Consider the following 20,607-nt stretch of genomic DNA (forward strand, 5'->3'; position numbering starts at 1 on the left):
CACTTCCTCCATCCGGAGAGGGGACGAAGGGCCCTGAGCCTGCACAGACCTCCACACCTCCATGGTGCCTTGGTCCCCAGCAGCACAGGGGAAATTGGGGGGACGGGCAGGGACCAGCCCCATAGTGCGGTGGTTTCTGCCCCATGGCTCCATGCCATGCTGGGTTGTTCGGGGTTGGGCTGTGCGCTGTGTGCAGGACGCACTGCGCGGGGAATGGGGCTGCGCTGGTGGGTGTCCCCCACGTCCCCACGTGCGGGTCCTTTGCCGTCGGGTCCTGGTGGGGGTCAGCTGGGAACACAAACTCCAGGCTCAGATTTTGAGTCCGACTCTGATGTGCTGTGTTTGCAAAGCAGCATCGATGCCGTAGTCCCAAAGCCACCGCCGGTATCTTTACCTCTATAGTTACCAAAATGAATCCTATTGTGCCCCAAAGTCACCTCTGCAGTTCCACAACCCCGTGTGAACAAGCAGCAAAGAGTCCCTGCTCCGCTGCACAGCTTGGTGCTGCCACTGGCACAGCCCAGGGACGGGATGGGACCTGGCGATGGCCCCGGGGGGAGCCAGCGTTGGGGACAGCACCACGGGGTGGCACACGCCTCTGTGTCCTCAGCGCCCGGCTCAGATCTTCTGCACGTAGTTCCCGGGGAACAGCCCTTCCCTGCCGTGCAGCCGTCCCTTCCACCAACCCGAGATATCTGCGAGGCGGGGGGGGGGAGGGAGGAATCAGAGGAAAAATCAACGGGGTGAAATATGGGGTGGCCACGGGGAGCCAGGCGCTGGGCGGTACCTTCCAGGAGGATGTCGATGACGTCCCCCACGTTGAAGCTGAGCTCGTCCACGTCCTGCCCGATGTACTGGTAGAGCGCCCGGCAGCGCGGCACGGCCGCTTTGGGCTGCGCCTTGGGGCGACTGGCGGGGGGGGGCCGCTGGCCCACGCTGCGTCTCCGCTGCATGCTGTGCGATGGGAATGCCAGGCGTGAGCGTGGCATATCCACAACCCTGTCCTGCTGCCACCTACCAGCTTGCCCAGTTTGTCCCCGCGGCCGTGGGATGGGAGGGTGGGGTGGTGGGGACGCAGCGTGAGCACTGGGGGGGGGCATCCCGTGTTCCCAGCCCGTACTGCTCCCGCCTCCCCACGTTGTCTGGTTTGACCAATTTGTCCCAGTGGCAATAGGATGGGAAGATGGGGTGCTGGGGACACAGCGTGGGCACCAGGGCTGGCATTCCACGACCCCAGCCCCATCCTGCTCCTGTCTCCCAGTGCGGTCACTTTGTCCCCATGGCCGTGGAATGGGAGGATGGGACCATGGGGACACGGTGAGAGCAGTTGGGGGGGGCATGCCATGTCCTCAACCTCATTCTGCTCCCACCTCCCCCTCCCAGTATGCCCAGTTTGTCCCCATGGCAAAAGGATGAGAGGATGGGGTGGTGAGGAGACAGCATGAACACTGAAGGGAGCATCTCATGTCCCCATCCTGCTCCCACCCCCCACTCTGCCCAGTTTGGCCCCATGGCAGTGGGATGGGAGGATGGGGGCACAGCATGAGCACCGAGGGTGGCATTCCACATCCCCAACCCATCCTGCTCTCACCTCCCAGTGCAGCCAATTTGCCTGATGGGATGCGAGGATGGGGTGGTGGGAACACCAGGCACGAGCACCAGGGATTGCATCCCATGCCCCCAGCCCCATCCTGCTCCCACCTCCCGCTTTGCCCAATTTGTCCCCATGGCAATGGGACCGGAGGATGGGGCGGTGGGCACTGGACCTACCCAGCCACCCCTTGGTCAGGGACATTGAGGAACTCCATGTTCTGCTCGGATGGGGGCCGTGCCTTCGACCGGCGGCTGGCATTCTGGGGGGGCAGTGCGGTGGCCGGGGGGGCCCGTGCCTGCTTGTGGGGTGCCCTGTAGGTGTCCCGCTTGGCCTGACCGTCCCCACGTGGGAACTGGGGAGCGCCGTTCCTGTAGGTACCTGGAACCCCCCCCCAGGGATGGTGTATTATGAAGGAGCACCCATAATGGGGGTCCTCCATGAGGACAGCTGGAGAAGGATGGGGGCCCAAAGGCAGTGCTCACCGTGGGGTGGTGGGGGGGCACTGCGGGATGGTGGTGGCCGCCTGCCGCCGCCTTTGCTCTGCATCACCTCCTTCCTGGTGGGCTCTGTTTTTGGGGGATACGAGACCCCATTAGGTGACATCCTCCATGGGGACCCCATTAGAAGCACATCCCTCCTGTGCAAAATGCAGACCCCACAGGGCACACAGTGGCTCGCCCCAGTGTCCCCAGGCCCCAGTCATTCCCTCTGGCCCTGGTTGTCCTGTCCCCCCTGGGTTCCCCAGGACCATCACTCACTGGAGTTCCGGGGCAGCCCATCCGCAATGCTGACCGTCAGCGTTTTGCCTCCAGCTTTGAGGACAGCCACGTCACCCTGTCCTCTGGTGAAGGTGACGGTGCGTGTGCCACCACCGCCCCAACCCTCCTTCTTCACTCGAAACTGTAGTCTGGGAGGAGGAGAGGGGCCGTGAGGGCCAGGGGGCCGTGGCCTCAGACTGCTCTGTCCCCTCTCCCCATCCCTGTCCTTACGTGTCCTGGAAGTTGAGGCGCAGCTTGCTGCGGGTCAGCTCCTCGTAGCGCTTGCACAGCAGGCTGACCAGCTCTGTCTTGAAGATGGACTCCAAGAAATTGTCGGCGTCCTTCTCGTGAAGGATGAAGAAATCATCCTGCCGGGTGCTGGGGGCAGCCCCAGGGGTGTCACAGGGGGGTACACACACCCCAACAGGCCCCGGGGGGCCTCCCAAAGGGACACAGAGGGAATGGGGATCCCTTGTCCCCATGGCTTTGCCAGCAGTGGGGTTGGGTTCAGGGTGCCAAAGGATGGGGATGGTCTGGGGGAACACACCTCAGCGAGACACTGCTCACTGCCTGGATCTCCACCTTCTTCTTGAGCACTTCCTTGATCTGCCCCTTCTCGGGGCCTTTCTTCACCTTCTCCCTCCCGATCAGGTAGAAGAACTTGGGGGTGAGGATGAAGTCACGCTTGATGGGCTGGAAAAGGTGGGCTCAGGGGGTGAGAGATGGTTGCTGAGGGGCAGAATGTCCCACCCAAGGGATTTAGTTTCCTCGTATTTCATTTCATCTCATTGGATTGCCTTCTGTTGTATTGCATTTGGGTTAGGGTTAGGGTTAGGGTTAGGATGAGGTTAGGGTTGGAGTTAGGGTTAGGGTTGCACTGTGTTCCATTGCATTGCATTGGATTGGATTTCATTTCATTGCATTGCATTCCATTCTATTGCAATGGGCTTAGGGTTAGGATGAGGTTAGGGTTAGCGTTAGGGTTAGGGTTGCATTACATTGCATTGCATTGCCACCACAAAACCCAATTTGGCCTGTCCCCTGCTCCCCTCACCTTGAACCTGCGGTCGTACTTCGTGATGGAGTCGGCGAAGTCGATTCGTTCCCTCTTGGCTAGGAACTGCCGCAGCTCCGGCCGCTCCTCCATGCCCAGGTAATCACCCACAAAATTCCGGTTGATGCTGTTCCTCCTCCGCTCTTTGAAGTTGTAGAGGATGTTGGAGGCTGCATGGGACCCAAAGCAATGTTGGTTGGGCATCACCAGGCCATGCAACACAGCAGTTGTCCCCAAAACTTCATGTTGCAGGAGGGAGGGGTACGGCTATTCCGTTTTCTCTTGCTTTTTCACTATGTGCTTGGGAGGGTTGGAAATTGCCAATGGTGGTGGATGGTGGTTGGCCTTTCCCATCCCTCTGCAAACATCATCTCCATCTCTTTTGCAGGCAGCAGAATGCATCCAGACAGTGAGGGGCTGCCCCACAGCTTTCCCAGGGCTGGAAACAGGAGCAAGAAACCCACTCCTTCCTCAAGGTGTAGGAAAAGAATCCGGGTATCTCCATGCATATCTCTTTGAGACATGATTAGTGGGCATGAGGCAATGGGTTTTTGGTTGGACATGGTGATCTCAGAGGTCTTTTCCAATCTTAATGATTCTATGAGTGAACAGGTGGTGATGGCTTGATGGTTGGACTGATGACCATGGAGGTCTTTTCCAGCCTTAGTGATTCTGTGATTCTATGAATGTCCCTCATCACTGTGCCTCATTACAGCCCTAATTAGGAGCGGGGCTGTCCCTGGCCAAGGGCACCCTACGAAGGACACCGGTGTCCCCGTCATCACAGCCTTACCCTCCTCCCGCATCTGCTCGTACTTCCGGATGGCGATGTGCCGGCGCCAGGCCTTCTGGATCACCCGGGCAAAGCTGTCAAATTTCCGCTCCCGCATCTCCTCCAGGAGGAAGAGCTGCGGGGTGGGGGCAGGTGAGTGCTGAGCCTTGGGCAGGGTCCGACCCCCGTGCTGCTTGACCCAATGCTGAGCTGCCCACCGTGCCCGCATCACTCACCGACTCGGGGTTCTTGACGAACACTTTGCTCCGACCCATCTGGTACTGGTCCGGGTCCATGTTGACGGAGCGCAGCAAGTGCTGCACGCCTTGCCGCTCGTCCCCACGCCACGACGGCCACGTCTCGGGGGTGAGGATGGCATAGCTGCCGGCAAAGGGGCTGTGAGTGGTGCCCAAGCCATGGGTCCCCCTTCCATGCAGCCCCCCGTCCCCTCACCGTTGCAGGAATTTGTGGAAGATTCGGCGGTAGGCGAAACCTGCCCGGCGCACACGGATGTTCTCCTTCAGCCCCAGGTACTCCACTTGGTGCTTCACCCTGCAGGGAGCACACGGTGGCACGGCTCTACCCATCCCCATGGCTCTGTGCCCATGCAGGCGTGTGGGTTGGGGCTGGGATGGAGCCCCATGGGGATGCACATGCAGAGAGATACATGTCCCCAACACTCCCCTCGTGCTCTCCTGGCACAGCAGTACCAGGGCAGGGTCCCAGCTGTTGGAGGACAGCCACCACCCCAGCACCAGCTGCTGTCTCTGTGCCCTGTGACACGTCGCAGCCCTCTCTGTTACCTGCTTTCCTCCCAGTCCCGTGGTTTCTTGGTCTCGTTGGGCTTGATGCAGCGGATGTAGTGTGGTGTGCACTTCATTAACGTGTTCACCAGGTCGTTAGCCTGTTTCTGTGGCAAAGATCGACCTCTGGAGTGTTAAAGGTGGCGGTGGGAGCCCAGCAGCCCCCAGCTGCCGCCCTGCAGCCCCCAGGACCCACCTTGATTTTGGAGCCTGCGGTGGTTGGGCGGCCCTTTTTGTCAGCATCGAGCTTTTCTGGGAAAAGCATCCGGATGAAAGCACTGAAAGGCAGAGGAGAGCCCCCAGGTGAGAGCTACCGGGTGGGTGGGCACCCTGCCCTGTGTGCCCTCTGCACAGCCCTGCACATCCTGCATGCTCCGTGAGGTGATGCTGAGCACCCCAAGCCACCAGCTCCAGTAAGGACAGAACCAGCAAAGTGTTATGGGCTGGGTTTTGAGAGTGCTGCCCTCTACCCCTTCCTTTGTGGGGGGTGGCCCAAGGGACCGCCGCGCTGCCTGGACTCACTATTCGCTGCTCTGCATCAGCTCGATCAGATCAGTGAAGAGCACGTCCCGGTTGCGCTCGCAGAAACCGTTCACATCGTAGGAGACCTGAGGGCAGGAGGGAGCTCAGAATGTGGGGTGCGGGGGCTGAGGGGTGCAGGGTGCAGGATGTGGGGTGCTGGGTGTTGAGTGCAGGATGTGGGGTGCAGGATGCGGGGTACAAGGTGTGGGGTGCTGGGTGCCAAGTGCAGGGTGCCGCACCTTGCCTGCATAGTGGTGGATGACGAAGCCCGAGCTCCAGCTGTTGAAGTGCTCGTGGGTGCCCACAGCCGCCTGCAGCTTCTGCAGCAGCGTCTGGTCTGCACCCTCACCAGTGGCGTGCATGGTGGCACAGACATCATCCAGGACACTCATGATCCCAGGAGGGTTCTGGGAGAGGGAGAGCAAAGTCAGGGCTGACCAAAGACAGCAGGCAGGGCTCAATCCTGCACCTGGCTGTGGATGGGTGCCCTGTGCTGCTCGAAGAAGCTCTGCACTGAGCTGCACTTTGGGTGCAAGACATGGAGCTGCTGTTCCCTGGGGGTGCACCCAGCAGGGCTGGTCCTTGCCCCCCACTCACCAGCTTGTTCTCTATCAGGTCGCACACCACCTTGTTGTTGAAATACTGGATCTGGGTCCACTTGATGCCCTCCTGCACATACTCCTCCTGGGGGAGCACCAGAGAGCTGGAGGGACTCCGGCTCTATACCCATGGGACATGTGCAGGGTGGTGGAACTGGGATTTCAGCCTCCCCATACCTGCTCTGCCTTCAGGGTGAGCTCAATGAAGATCTGCTGCAGCTTCTCGTTCACAAAGTTAATGCAGAACTGCTCAAAACCATTTTTCTGCAAAATGATAGAAGAAGAAAAAGAAGGGGTTGAGTTGTCTTCTACATCCGGGTGATCCCAAACAGCAGTACTACTCCAGGTCCCCTCCTCTGGAGCAAGGCAGACTTCAGCTGGGCTCCCACAGCAAAGCCATTTCACTCACCTGAAATATTTCAAAGCCATATATGTCCAGCACCCCAATGCTGTACTCCTCGTAGGGTTTCTGCATGGCCTTATTGATGGACTGCAGGAAAGGGACAGCGGGAGCCAGTTCAAGTGAGTGGTGTACGTCCCCGTCCCATGGCCATGCTCCTCCAACCCCGGGCACCCACCTCCACAAGGAAGTCGAAGACGCGTGCATAGAGCCCCTTGGCCAGGGCATCCCGCGTGTAGGCTGCCTGCTCCACGTTGAGGGTGACGGTGATGGACTCGGAGCGGCCGCCCCACTTGCTGTCCATCTTGCGGCTGGTGACCTTGTCGTTGAGGCGGTCGTGGTCGATGCCCAGCAGGTAGGCAGGGAAGGCCAGAGCTGGGCAGAGGGGGTCAGGGCTGCCTGCAACTCCTCCCCGTATGATGTCTCCCCGATCCCACCAAACACAATGGGGGCCAGCAATGGGGCAGCTTTACGAGATATGGGACAAGAACTGGGCCCGGTGCTCCAGGTGTGGCCTCCCCAGGACAGAGCAAAGGTGAGCACCTTTGCACCTCTGTCACCCTGCTGGCCGCATTCTTCCCAATGCACCCCAGGGTCCCACTGGACTTCTCAGCCACCAGGGCACACTGCTGGTTCATGGTCAACCTGTAGTCAACCATTGGTCAACTGCTGGCCAACCATTTGTCAACTGTTGGTCAACTGTTGTTCAGTCACTGGTCAAGAGTTGATCAACTGCTGGTCAACAAGGACACCTAGATCCATCTCTGCAGAGCACCTTTCCAGCCATTCAGCCCCTAACCTGCACTGACGCATCAGATTTGGGTATGTGGGGAAGATACTGATGCTACCTCTCTGCTAGGTCATTAGTGCTATGGAGAGGTTGTGATTCGTTGCCAAGGGTCTCTGTGGGCACCAAAGCTTGCTCCTTGGAAAAAGGAAGAATTCAGCTACTCACAGTCAGCATTCTCCACCCGGGCATAATTGCCCTCCTCCCGAAAGCTGATGTTCCCCAGGTGGAGGATCCCAGCAACGATCTGCAGCACCAGCTGCTGGTCCTCACCCCGGATGCCGATGACCTGCATAGCATTCTGGGGGCACACAGGGGGTCGTCAGCCCCAGCTGGGCCTCAGGCAGCTTTGGGAACACTCCTGGGGGCACTCACCATGGTCTCAAGGAAATCACTGCGGTCATCCGTGCCCTCCACCTGGTACGTGTCTGACTGGTTCAAGTAGTAGTAATAATCGGGGCTCATGATGCCCAGGTTCTGCCGCTGCTCTTGGGAAGCTCCTTCAATGAGCTGGGAGAAATCAGGGGGGGCTGCAGTCACCGGCCCTGTGGCCCCGCACCCAGCCGGCCCCGCTGCCCCATACCTGGTAGTAGATGTGGAAGTTCCTCTCCTGCTCGTTCTGGCTCACCACCCGCGACTTCTCCAGCAGGAAGTTGGAGATCTTCCCCCCGTCGGGCTCTCCGCCCCGGCTGAACTGGATCTCAAAGTACTTCCCCTATGTGGGCATAGAGCTGTGAGTGCATCCGTGGGGACAGATCCTGTCTGTGACACCGCACGGTGCCAGCAGTCAGCACGCTCTGTGCCAGCCCTTGTGACTTACGAAGCGGCTCGAGTTGTTGTTGCGGACGGTTTTGGCATTGCCAAAGGCTTCCAGCAGTGGGTTGGACTGCAGGATGATGTCCTTCACGTGCTGGTGGCCAGAGCAGGGCATAAGGCTGAGTGAGGCCACGTGCCTGCACTCACAGCAGCTGCCCCAGAGGTCTGGGAACAGAGCTGGGACCCCAACCCTTGGAGCTGCTCCTTGCAGGGATTGGGGAGCAGAGGTGTTGGGAGGTGAAGCAATGGCTACAGGGTGGGGGTCAGCCCTACCTGCACCTTGTCTCCACCACCAGACACTTTGGAGATGTAGCCCATGATGTATTTGGCTGCTACTGTTTTCCCAGCACCGCTTTCTCCGCTGTGCAAATGTCAAAAGCAGAGGAGAGGTGAAATGGGGGCCCACGGGGTGGTCTCGTGGGATGCTGGGGAGTCCCTGGTCCCTCAGGTGGCTCTGGGACACGGACAGAGCTGGGCGAGGAGCTGCAGTAGGAGGTGCTGGATTTTGGAGGGGGAGCTGAAGGGGAAGTTTTAGCCTTGCCCCACTTCCTCACCCCTTCCTTGCAACACTCAGCCGGAAAAGCGCATTGCACAAAGCTCAGTCTCTGCCTGGGACCACAGCCCCCAGGACTGCACTGGGCTGCAGCCTCCCCTCGTCCTGTGTTTGCCTGGGGCACCCCAAGTGCTGGGGAAGGGTTTGGGGGCACCCGGCCACCCCTTACCTGATGATGACGCACTGGTTCTCCCCATCGATCAGCATGTTTCGGTACATGTTGTCCGTCAGGGCGTAGATGTGTGGGGGATTTTCATACTGAGCCTAAAACAGGGGTGTAAGGATGGTGATACTGAGATCTCCTTAACACTGCCCACATGTGCAGGAGGCAGCAGCACAGCACTGGGTGCTTGCTTCAATCCCCTGCACCTGCAGAAGAGCGTGGCGCAGAGCAGGGCACTGGGGTATGGTTTAGGTCTCTTTGGTGTGTACTATGGGCTGAATTTCCCTCATGTACTCACATTTCTTACACCGTTTAGGAGCACTGACCCCTGCAAAACCCAAAGCTAATGGGACAACCCCAAGTACTTGCATGCAAATACACCAAATTAAAGCTATTGAAGCCCTGTGAGCCCCTTGCCAGCCCTGCAGCCTCACCGCCCCCTGGTACAGCTCGATCTCCTTGTCGGTGAAATAAGGCATCTGCTTGAAGGGGTTGACAGAGATGAGCACCGGCCCGATGTAGGTCTGGGCAGCAGGTCAAGGTCCATGTATCCTCTTCCATGCCCCGTGCCCCATGTCCCATGTCCTGTATCCCATGTCCCTTGTTCCCCTTCCTGCCCAATGCATCAGCAGCAGCAATGGGTGTCAGGGGGTCCCTGCCTCTTTCGAACACAGCACCAGGATTCTCACAAGGGATTCAGTTCAGGACTTGGTGCTCCCTCAGCCTTTCAGTCTGCCTGCAGCATCCCCAAGGCGAGTGGGTTGGGGCTGTGCCTGGAGATGTGGTGGTGGTGGGTGGGAATGAGGTGACCTGGGGTGGATGCTGGGGATGGAATCGGGAATGGCGTGGGGCTGATGTCCTGTTTTCAGGGGAGAACTTCAGGGTTTCTTTTGAGGAAATGCAGAAGCGTGGGGCATTGAGTCACAGCTGGACGGGGGCGAAAAAAGGAAGAAAGAGGCTGCGTGGGGTACCAAAAAAAGCCAACCCCAAACCCAGCCCCCAAACACATTTAAAGCCCTGGGGCTGCTGACAGAGTGGGCAGCGAGCTGCGTCACCTCCAGCCGGGGCTGAGCATCTCCTTGTAAGGCCAGAGCTGAGACTGGGGGAAACCACAGCTGCAGAGCGAGTGCTCCGCACCCCTGCTCCTATCATGTCCCATTCTGCAGCCACGGAGCTTCTCTTCTGCCCCTGGAGCCGGGGATTGAGTGCAGCAGGGGCAATGCAGCTAGGTACAGAGCTGGCTGTGAACCCAAGCAGGTGCTGGGTTGGGTTCCCAACTGGGGACAGTTCCCCGTCCACAAGGAACCTGAGAGCTTCCAGACCTCATGCTCATTGCTCAGCAGTGTCACCTCTGTGACAGCCTGTAACCGCAAATGCATGTGGGTTGGGGGACAACACGTAAGGGACAGAGGCTTTGCATCCTGCACGGGCTCAATGGTGTCCCATGCATATAGATGCTCCCACCCCATCCAGGGTTTGCTTGGGTCTGTGGTTGGAGCAGAGCACCTGGTGGGCATCCATGCAGTGTGGGCAACAGCAGGAGGGGATGATGTCAGTGATGACAGCATCATGGAATGGCTTAGGTTGGAAGGGACTTCGAATCCCACCAGATCAGGCTACCCAAGGCTCCATCCAGCCTGGCCTTGTGCACCTCCAGGGATGGGGCACTCACAGCTCTCTGGGCACCCTGAGCCAGTGCCAAGGATGATGCCAGAACCTCTGGCCATAAGACAATGGGACCACGCTGCTGATGAGAGTGAGGTGTCCTTCCCCTGGGTAGTGGTGGTGCACGTGTACTGCACCAGCTCTAATGGGATGCCACCACCATCTGCATCCCCCCCAGCTGATCCTGAGCCCAGCCCAGCCCCATACAGGGGTGGTTGTGCTGTGGGTGCTGGCGAAGCCTTGGAGCGCAGTCCCATTGCTTCCCATCCCCATCCTGGGAAGGATACAAAGATGTAATCATCCATAAAGCGCTTCTTGAGATTCTCCACGATGGCATCCTCGGAGATCTTGGCCAACAGCACCATGTCATCCACACCACTCTGCTTGACGTTGTGGCTCTGCCAGTGGAAGCGCTCCTTGCTGCCCTGCAGGGAAAGGGCACAGAAGTTGCAGCAGGATCCAGCCCCAAAGCTGCTGGTACCCAAATGGGCCAAATGACAGCAGCATCACCCAGGGAACCCCAAGCACCTGCTTTCCTGCTGCCCCTGATTATCCCTACAGTGTCCCTGTGGGTAGCAGAAAGGAAAACTGGGGGCTGCGATTTAAGCCATCATGGGGCTGCACAAGGCCTAAGGTGGGTGGGATTGCAATGTGCACAAAGAAAACCCCTTGAAGGGTCCTCATCCCAGGAGGGGACCAGAGCCATGCATGGCCCCTCTGTGCACCGGTCCCATGGCCACTGGCCCCATGGTTCCTCTTTCACCCTAATGCTCCCAGAGCTGATTTCACTTCTCCCCCATCGGCCCCAGCCTCTTACTCTTTCCATTTCCCTTTTCTTTTCTTCCCCTTTTGTTTCATTGTCCTTGAAAAAATGCTGGGGGCACAGTCCCCAGCCCAAGCACTGACCCCCATGGTTCTGCCGCTGACTCCAACCTGAGCTCATGGGGACGTGCAGCCTCCATTGCCCTGGGTCTCCTTGTGCAGGCACCCTGCTCTCACACCGCCATTTCCGGCACAGAATTAAGGCAAAAACAGGCATTTCCTGGACTGCGGCTCGGCGCTTTTGAGCTGACACCCAGAGCTTCTCCTTCTTCGGGCACAGGTTGGGGGCTTTCCTGGCTCAGCTGGGTGCTGGATGCAGCACAGCTGCAGGGAAAGCACCAGCTCGCTTTGAATGAAGGGTTTGTCCCATTTATCAGCAGGGCCATGGGTGGTTCCACCTCATTTCTGGCTTTCCTGGGTGCATCCCACGAGGTGAAGGGCTTTCATGATGCTGCAGTTTGCTCTGCTGGCGGAGAAGCCTTGCAGGAGGGGAGGAGGTTGGACACTGAAGCATTACTGGACACTGCCTGAGCTCAATGCCCTATGAGCCCCAGGGATGGGTGAGGGCTTGGGCAGAGTCCCCGTGGGAAGCAGAGCGTTGTGCAGGGCAGGAGTTGAATTGCTTCGAGGTTTGGGCCTGTCCCCCCTCTACCACTGGCCAAAGCAAGGGGTGAGCTGCAGAGCAGCGGTGTGACAACCACCATGGGTCCTGCCAGGATGGGGACAGATGAGTGGCTGAGACCTGGCACCTCCCTGAGCCACTCCATCCTCAAGACAAGCAGAAGCATCTTTAGCATCACCTGGACCAGGCATCCAGTGCCCTTCGCAGCCACTCTGTGCACAACCCCATGCATGGTGGGTGCAGAGGCCACCAGGACCCTCCTCACAGCAGCACGGGGACCATCTCCCCTGTAGGTGTGGGTGCACCCACCCAGTGACCCCAGGAGCACTGAGCATGGGGAGGGAGTGGCCCCGCAGCAGTTATCATGAAACGTTGCTTATTTTTCTTCAAAGCTCAGGTACGAGCCACCAGAAATAACCCTGTGAGCGCCGGATGCGGAGCAGCCCAAGGTGGCACATCGAGATAGGGCAAGGCCAGATGCAGCCAACGCCTCTGAAACCACAGGAAGCCTCAAGAAGAGCAGCACGACGTGGTGCATCACCGCCAGCAGCATGCTCCCAGGCACCAACACCTGGGGATGGGGCATTGCCCGTATGTTTTGGGCCTGGAGCTGGGCAGGGAGTGGAGATACAGCCCTGCAGCCTCTCATGGTGATGCAAAATGTCACCAGGTGCAGAGGGAACAGTGTGTGTGTCTCGTGGGGACAGTGTCAGGGTGGCCTTGCGGAGGTGACAGCTCCAAAGCAGTGTTGCTGCAGGCAGGATGCTGCGCTGCGCCCTGGCCACTGTCCCCTGGCTCCGGGCTGGTGGGAGGTGATGCTCAGGGACGGTGTCGTGCAGAATTGTGCAGGGAGCGGAGCTGCAGGCTGGAGGATGTGGCTGTGGCTGCGCTGTGCAGCCGCTCGCTGTGTGCCTGAGCATCTCCTTCATTCTGAGCGTTATCCTCTTCATCCTCCAGATCAACTTCCAGCTCTGGCCGCTCCCCTTGCAACAGCCCCAGGGTGGGAGTTAAGGCCCTGGGCACTCAGTAAGTCCCCCCACTCAAGCACAGGGATCCCCAGCAACCCCCACACCACCTCTGTGCTCTGCCTGTGCCGTGAGCCCTGAAACCAGAAGCACTGATGGGAAGTTGGGCTGGGAGGAACACAGGGGTTCCCCTGCAGGCATTGTGCCGAACTGAGCGCACCACCTGCTACGCTCCATCCTGCTTGAGTCAGCGGTCCTAGCATCAGCCCTGCACCAATCCTGCACCAATCCTGCACCAATCCTGCACCAATCCTGCACCAAGCACCCATCACCAGCTGCTCCCTTGCACTCAGCCCCAGCCCTGCTCCTTCTCCTCAAGCCTGGGTGTCTCCATCCCCTCTCCACCAGGGACGCGGTGGCACCTCCAAGCAGCAGTGAGGAACCCAGGTGGGTGCAGGGGGGATAGGGCTGGGACAGCCCCTTGGCAGTAGGAAGAGCAAAGAGACATCCCCACAGCACCTGAGGGAGAGGAGGGAGCAGGCAGCTCAGCAGGGATCCCTCTGGCACTCACCATGGTGTCCCTGTGTCCTGTCCCTGGAAACGGGGCATCCGTGGCTGCTGTCACCGAGGGCCAAAGTCCATGGCAATGGGCTTCTCTTTCGTGTTTCTGTTGCAGCTACGGAGTGCAACTCAGTCTTTTCCTCCTCCTACTTCCTCATTTAGGGCCTTTTTTGCCGGGCGGGGTGGGGAGGGAGGAGGAGGGCGTCTCCCTGCCGCTGGAGGGCCTTGGGGTGGCCCTGCCCAGGGTGTCCCCAGTGCCACCGCCAATGGGTGCTGAGGTCACCGCTTGGGATGTGGGTGGTGCTGGTGGATGCTGCCTGGATCCGGGATGCTCAGAGCCTCCGTAGAAACTTTTCTCCCACTGTGAGGTACAGTGTGATGTGTCTGTGGTAGGGGATGCTCTACTCCAAGGTGGATTTAGCATCAAGATGCTTTGGGTTGTTGCTTCTTTTTCTTAGGTCTTTTGGATCAGACAGACCACAAATGAGGAGCATTTTACTCGCAGCCATTTCAGAGCCCTCTCTGGCTGCGGTGCATGGGGGATGAGAGCAGGGCTGCCTGCCATCCCAGAGCTATGTCTCAATGAGAGGAGGTAAATTAGCAATAAGGCAAAGTGGGCAGAGTTAATTAGTTTCTTTCCTTGGGATTTCAGCACCAACCTGCTGCAGTTCTTGGCCACAGTCTTCTGTATCAACTCCAGCAATGGCGATGTCGGACATGGGAGGGGGCCAGGGTTATAAGGCTGAAATCTGACCCAGGGCAGCCCACCCTTGCAGCGCCCTTCCATGCAGACGTGGGCATTTCTGCACCGATACGTCACTGGAGGGACACAGCTCAGGGAAGATCCCGATGTAGGAAGCAGCAGGAGGGGACAGGGACGTGCACTGCTGCTGGAGCTGCTGCCTTACAGCTGAAGGCACTGAGCAAAGTGCTCAGATTTGCTGCTCACAGCAGAACTGCTGCTGGCAGTGAGCGATGGCATCACGATGGGAGCCAGAGGGGAGGGACCGGAGTAGAATCCGTGCATGGATGGGGATTCAATTCCGCATTTCTCAGCGCTGTGCCCTGCATCGCACTGCTTCATGCCTCAGGAGGTAGGAATGGGAACTGGGAAATGCCATTCAAATTGCCATTGTGGGAAGGGCAAATGCTGGGGCTGGGGTTGAAGTCTGCTCAGCCGGCTGCCAGCACAGCATCCTGCTGCCCTCTGCTCTATTACACACTGTCATTCCATCTCTTGCACTACCAGTTCCTCACAGAAAACCCTAAAATCCCAAACCAGCCTTAGCAATCCCCTTCACGCTTTGGGGTCTGCCAAGGAGAAGTTGGTTCCTTCATACCATGCAGCAGCTCTGGGCAAACCCCTAAACCTGCTGTGGTCCCTTGGGGTGCAGGGAACCCCTCTGAGCCTCTTTTGCTGCACAAATCCCTCTTCCAGCATCAGCAAAGCAGCATCACAGCAAGGGGCTGCCCAGGACCGAGGCTTCCCAGTGGAGAAATAACACTGGGACCAGAAGCTGCACCTGGGATCGTAGCTACTCCTTTATTATAAATCATGCCGTTACGTCGCTCCTCCTCAGAGTTAGTATTTTAAACACTTTTTTTTTTTTCATTATATATATCTATATAAAAAGGTGAAAACACCCCCTCCCAAAACGTCAGAATGGAGCATTGCACTGGGAAGGAAGACAAACCCACGCCCGCTCGCCAGCCAAAGGGGATTGCTGAGCACCAGAGAAGCTGCGATCGGCTCCGAGCAGGGGAAAATACAGATGGGAGAGGAACACATCGGGGCTGGAGGGGTCTCCTCCGGGGAAAGGGGCTGACCCTGACCCTGCACCCTGAGGATGACCTCCATGGGGAACAGAGCACGGCCTGGGACAAGGTTTCTTCTCTTTGTGATGCAGAAAGGCCCCAAAATAATACTAGTAAAAAGAAGCACATGCTTAGTACATCGCTAATTCAGGTCTTCTCCCACAGGCTGCGGTGGCCTGTGGAGATGGGTGGGTTTGGCCAGGAGGAGGGGACCTGGAAGAATGTTAACCTGCTCTCTTCCCATCGCTGGAGGTCTCCTGGGGGTGGCATTGGGACTGGCACCCCGAGGTGCACGCAGCGAGATGCCGGCGGAGGCAGAGCACCATTGGAGGCAAAGCACCTTTGGAGGCAAAGCACACTTAGAGGCAAAGCACCTTCGGAGGCCGCAGCATTCCCTGGGGAGGACCCAGCCAGGGCCAGGCACAGATTGGTCCCACTTCACGGCTTGGCCATGGGGACACTGTGGCCGTGACTTCTCCTCCTGTATCCTCCCTGGCTTTGCTTCCTGCAGCCCAGCAAGTCCTCAACGCCCCGTAAGGGATCGTGCAACCCCAAGCACGCCTCAGCCCTGACAGTGTGTGCTTCGAGGCGTCTCCGGAATCAAAAAATACTCATAATAGTGACATGGGCTTTTAGGAAAAATAGAGGGACACCCCAATCAAAGTCGGCTGTTAAGAGAGTTGGAAGAACTCCCTCTCCCAGTTAAACTGGTGTCACTGCTCCGCTCACTGTTCTCCATCACCCGCTGCAGGTGCCAAGGTGACGGGGCACAAATGATGAAGACAACAGCCCTGTTCCCACCCTGCCCCACCACAGCAGCTCGTCTTCATCCACCACCCAGAAGCACATCACCCGTGGCACCTGAAAACTCGTCCCCGTGTCCCCAGCCCTCGGGACGTGGGAGCCTCGGTACCTGCAGGACCTGGGTCCGCTACGAAATAAATAACAGTCTCATAATTTCAAGTAATGTCCCTGCTGCCGCGCTCTGCCCAGCTTCTCCCTCTCCCACCGCGGTGACTGGCTCCTCTCGCGCTTGGCCGTGGTCTCTGCAGCGGCCGGCAGTGGTTTAACTGGGATCCTGCCATTGGGATGCTCGGGGACGAAGGGTGCGTGTCTTTGGGGGACAGGTGGGGTGACGCCGGCTCCCTCCGGAAGCACGACCAGTGTCTGTGTTGGGCCCAGGGGAAGGTTCCCGGGACGAGAGGAAGGGCCCGGCTCGGTGGCCCTCTGGCACAACTCTTGCCTTCCAGTTTTCCCATGGGGTCACCGTGTTCCTAGTGCCCCTGGCATGTTTTACAGCACATCTGTCGGAAGTAGGTCCGGCTGCAGAACTTGAACTTCAGGACGAGCGGGCAGTAGGCCACCTTGTTCACATCCTTGCATTCTGGACAGGTGACAGAAGGGAGTGGAGTTACAGCTGAGCTCAGGGTGAGGAGCCCCGTGGGGTGGCTTTTACGATTCCCCATCAAGCTCCTGCAACCCAGCTCCCACGGGCTGTTTTCTATGGAGCAGCAGGATGTGTTGGTGCTCAGGAAGAGACCCAAAGCCTCCCTTTGTTACTACATCTACCGTGGTCACGGAGACCAGTTTGGCCACGGCCCACAGGGGACAGCATCAGGTGTGCCCCATAGCCTCACCCCACAGCACCCAGAGCTGTGCCCCGTTCCCTGTGGCTTTGAAGCTGGCGGGGCTCAGCGGTTTCCCCCAATCCCACTGCCTCCCTCACCTTCAGGGTTGTCTGTGGGTCCTGATTCGCACTTGGTCTCGCACTGCTGCATGCCGGGGGGCTGCAGGGTCTCCAGGCAGTCGCTGGAGGGCTGCCCGGTGTGAGCCAGGCACTGGACGGATCGCCGCTGCTGGCCAAGGCCACACTGTGAGGAGCACTGCCAGGGAAGAACACAACACTGTGATGCAGGAGGAGAGGGCACAGCGGCTCCCAGGAGGCACAAAAGATGCTTGAAGCAATTGCTCCTTCCCTTGTCAGCAGTGACACAGCTGAGAGCTCCAGCCCTGCTCCCCAAAATCTTGGTCTGAGGCTTCAGGGCTCTCTGCAAAGGTCTGTCCATGCAGCCCTGACCCACCAGCCCTTCCCAGCCCTCCTGTGCTCTCACGTCACAAGGGATGCCAGCATTGCCATGCTGAAGGGAATGACGGTGGCCTCACTTGCAGCCACTCCAGCTCACCGTTGTGTCTCAGGGATGAGCCGTGTCCCACACAGGGACAGCTGAGCTCACGGTGACCGCCAGGTGTCCTTGTGGTTGCACACACACTGAATTGTGCCCAGCCACCTGCTGTCCTGCTGCCACATCCCAGCTATGGCCACACTGTCCCAAGATGCCCCCCTCACCCTATAGCTTGGCTAGAGGGTGCTGGTACCTTTGGGGCTCAGACTGTGATAGTGGGTGTGTGCCTGCTCCATGCGCACAAAGAGCAAGGGTTGTCTATATCCCAGGGTCACTGAGCCCTCCCTGATGACACTGTATAGTCCCAGGCTGAAAATGAGGGGTGGGCACCCACTCAGCCCCACTGCCCTGGCAGGACACCCCTCCTTGTTGGGTACCAGTGAGGTTTGAAGCTCTAGATCTAAGGGACTGTGGGGAATCCAGGCGGGTTTTCAGAAAAAGTTTGCAGAATGTGCCACGTGGAGATGGCACTTGGTCCCTTTCTTATCATTATTTTGAATTTTTATTTATTTTAATTTTGTTTTAACCCATATTTGCCTTCTGTGCAGCAGAGCGGCCAGAGTGCTCAGTCTCCACCTGGCTGGAGGGGAGAGGGCACCGCCAACCTGGCAGGGGCTGCTCAGAAATTCATGGCACGCTCTGCAAATGCCTCAGGGCATCCCTCCAGCAGGCAGAGAGCCAGCAGGGCTGGGAGCTGTGAGGACAACCCTACGTCACACTGACACAGCGACAGCCGTGCCACCAAGGGCACGGGTAAAAGGCTCACGTGGGATTTGCAGGGATAAGGAGGGAGCATCCATACCTCTCCCCACTCGCCGGTCACCCAGCGCGGGGGTGGGCAGCGTCGCAGGTTGCACCTCATGCTGGTGGGGGGTTTGGAGCCCTCGGGGCACTGGGAGGTGGGCAGCGTCGCGCTGTGGTCGCCGCTCTTGCAGAGCACGATGCGGTGACGGAAACCTGGCCCACAGCTCGGGGTGCACTGCAGGGAGGAGACAATCGAGACGTGCAACAAGGAGCAGAGAAATGGTAGCATTCCCCATCAATGCTGCTGTCTGCTCAACTGCAAGAGGACAACTCCCCATGTTACCCTCTCCATGGGCAGCATCACCAGTGCTCTATCCCAGTGACTTACACCACCCTACCTATTTGGGCAGCTGAGAGCAGCAGACGAGCACTTACCTCGGACCAGTCCAGGGCGACCCATTCTGGAGGGCACGTCTGGTTATTGCAAGGCTCAAGCATCTTTGGCCGTGGTTGGGTGCAGGAGGCATCATCCAAGGTCTTCTCTTCGGTGGCGGAGATCTTACGCTTGCAAAAGACGCTGCGTGTGCGGACACCCTCGTTGCAGCTTCGGCTGCATTCGGACCAGTTCCCAATCACCCAGCTGGGGACAGGGAGAAAAGCAAAGCTTACAAAATGCACTAGGGAGATATTTCCCCAGGCAGTGTCACCCCTAGGGACTGTAGTAGGGGACTGTGACTTGGGAATGGCTTCTTCCACCCATGCTCCCTCCACCTGTGGTACTCACGCAGGGGCACACGGCTCGGTGTTGCACGGCCTCTGCCGCTCCAGCATCTTGGTTTCAGGGCTACAGAAATGGTTGGAGACAGTTGAGCTGTCGGAGAGTTTCCTGCACACAACAGACTGGATCTGGCTGCCTGCCGAGAGAAGGAGGCAATGGGCTGAGAGCAAGGCTGAGGCTTGAGTTGAGCCAGGCTGCAGGCACTGCCCCACGGCTCTGCCACTTGTTGCTACACCTTAATAACCTGGAGCATGTTTCTCTATTCCTAACCAAGGCCTCCTTTGTGTCCAGCATCTCCAAGAGGGCTGAGTGAGCAGTGCCCAGCAGAGCTTGCAGAGGATCAGTGAGTACTCTGGGGGCTGGAACTAGATGACCTTTAAGGTCCCTTCCAACCTAAGCCATTCTATGATTCTATGATACTGCCCTTGAAAAAATCCTAAACTTTGCCTTTTGACATCTTTCAGGAGACACTGTTGGGGGCACAGTTGGCAGATAAGATGGAAACATCAGCCTCAGTCGAGGTCTATCACACAGAAGCCGGTCAAGGGCCTCAGCTTTAAGCAGGAAACATTAGACTTTGCTTTTCAGAGGCTCTCCACTCTCAGTGACTCTCATCCAAGCTCTCCATAGCCATGGAGTTGGACTGGAGATGCTCCAGTACTCTCCATAGCCATGGAGATGACCTCTAGAGGTCCCTTCCAACTCAAACAATTCTATGATAAGACATGACATTAACCACTTGTGTCAGTCCCCATGGGAAAGCAGCTCGAGGAATCCAGGGGAGAGCTTCCCTCCCCTGACACCGGGTCAAACCTCACCTCCTGCACATAGCACCGAGCACTTGGTCCACGGGGTGTAGTGCCAGGAGTACTGGTTGGACGCGTCTCTGTTGATGGGCGCATTGAACTTGTACCGGATCCCCTGCAGCTCTGTCCGCACGAGGACCTGCAGAGAACACATCAGTGCCACAGAGTCCAGCATGGCTGTGGCTGTTCTGATGGTGTCCCCAAGCCCCAGTGTCTTCTCTGGAATTCGGGGTGGCTGAAATCAGTTCCCTTCCCTCTTTCAGCCCCTTCCATTATGGACATAGCAGCCACCAGGGGTGACAGTGGAGCAGGCATGACAGAGACATGATCAGAGAACAAGATCCTATGCACTCAAAATGAATAATTCCATATCTTGGTAGGTCAAGGGATGGAGACCTGAGAATTTAGTGCAATTTACCTTTGATCTCTGTGCCCCTTTTACTCTGAGCAGCAAGGACAGGGACTGGTTAACTCTAATTCCCATGTAGACACCACAAGGTCCCTTTAGACCAGGTCTGGTGGGGGACACAAAGGAATGTGCTGTTACCAACCATGACAAAGAGGGTGACATTGGTGGGTCCCAGGGCCTCCAGGGACTCAGGCTCATCTGGGGATCTCCTGTAGTGGAATGTGGTGCCTGCGATGTCGAAGCGTCGCGGTGGGTCGATTGAGAGCTTCCCATTGATGTAGTACTCACCAGCATCACCTCTCAATGCTGCTAGGACAGGGGAGCCAGAGTCAGCAGAAAGGCAAAACAGATGCTCACATAAACACAAATAGGGTAAGACAGGACAGGACAGGACAGGACAGGACAGGACAGGACAG

At 58.1% G+C, this 20,607-nt stretch overlaps 2 protein-coding genes across 2 annotated transcripts in view; both read right to left on the reverse strand.

The window, feature by feature from the left end:
- Positions 315-13,625, reverse strand: MYO1F (myosin IF). Its single transcript, XM_021378393.1, has 28 exons — positions 13,467-13,625; positions 10,774-10,911; positions 9,256-9,345; positions 8,828-8,922; positions 8,379-8,466; positions 8,110-8,199; positions 7,873-8,004; positions 7,665-7,799; positions 7,458-7,590; positions 6,681-6,877; positions 6,512-6,592; positions 6,280-6,366; positions 6,101-6,187; positions 5,743-5,910; positions 5,504-5,589; positions 5,178-5,259; positions 4,982-5,088; positions 4,632-4,730; positions 4,415-4,559; positions 4,200-4,314; positions 3,407-3,576; positions 2,900-3,045; positions 2,584-2,730; positions 2,353-2,501; positions 2,077-2,160; positions 1,771-1,972; positions 788-954; positions 315-695 (listed from the first exon to the last, which is right to left on the reverse strand). Exons 1-28 carry the CDS (start codon positions 13,467-13,469, stop codon positions 619-621), a joined length of 3,300 nt encoding a protein of 1,099 aa, XP_021234068.1. The 5' UTR covers positions 13,470-13,625; the 3' UTR covers positions 315-618.
- The window catches only part of ADAMTS10 (ADAM metallopeptidase with thrombospondin type 1 motif 10), a 59,078-nt gene continuing 53,445 nt past the window's right edge, over positions 14,975-20,607 (reverse strand). The window contains exons 19-25 of the mRNA XM_021378391.1: positions 20,334-20,497; positions 19,795-19,921; positions 18,983-19,112; positions 18,634-18,838; positions 18,257-18,433; positions 16,998-17,154; positions 14,975-16,655 (exon numbers count right to left, since the gene is read on the reverse strand). Coding sequence (XP_021234066.1) covers positions 16,546-16,655; positions 16,998-17,154; positions 18,257-18,433; positions 18,634-18,838; positions 18,983-19,112; positions 19,795-19,921; positions 20,334-20,497 — 1,070 coding nt within the window. The 3' untranslated portion in view covers positions 14,975-16,545. The remainder of the gene's footprint in view (positions 16,656-16,997; positions 17,155-18,256; positions 18,434-18,633; positions 18,839-18,982; positions 19,113-19,794; positions 19,922-20,333; positions 20,498-20,607) is intronic.

Source organism: Numida meleagris, chromosome 27 (assembly GCF_002078875.1).
Source record: "Numida meleagris isolate 19003 breed g44 Domestic line chromosome 27, NumMel1.0, whole genome shotgun sequence".
Classification (NCBI taxonomy): Eukaryota; Metazoa; Chordata; class Aves; order Galliformes; family Numididae; genus Numida; species Numida meleagris.

Excerpts from the sequence above, each read along its gene's own strand:
- MYO1F (XM_021378393.1), bottom strand. Across the intron at positions 7,800-7,872 it reads ACTTCCACATCTACTACCAG|CTCATTGAAGGAGCTTCCCA; the intron begins GTATGGGGCAGC and ends GATTTCTCCCAG. Across the intron at positions 6,593-6,680 it reads TCTTCGACTTCCTTGTGGAG|TCCATCAATAAGGCCATGCA; the intron begins GTGGGTGCCCGG and ends CCTTTCCTGCAG.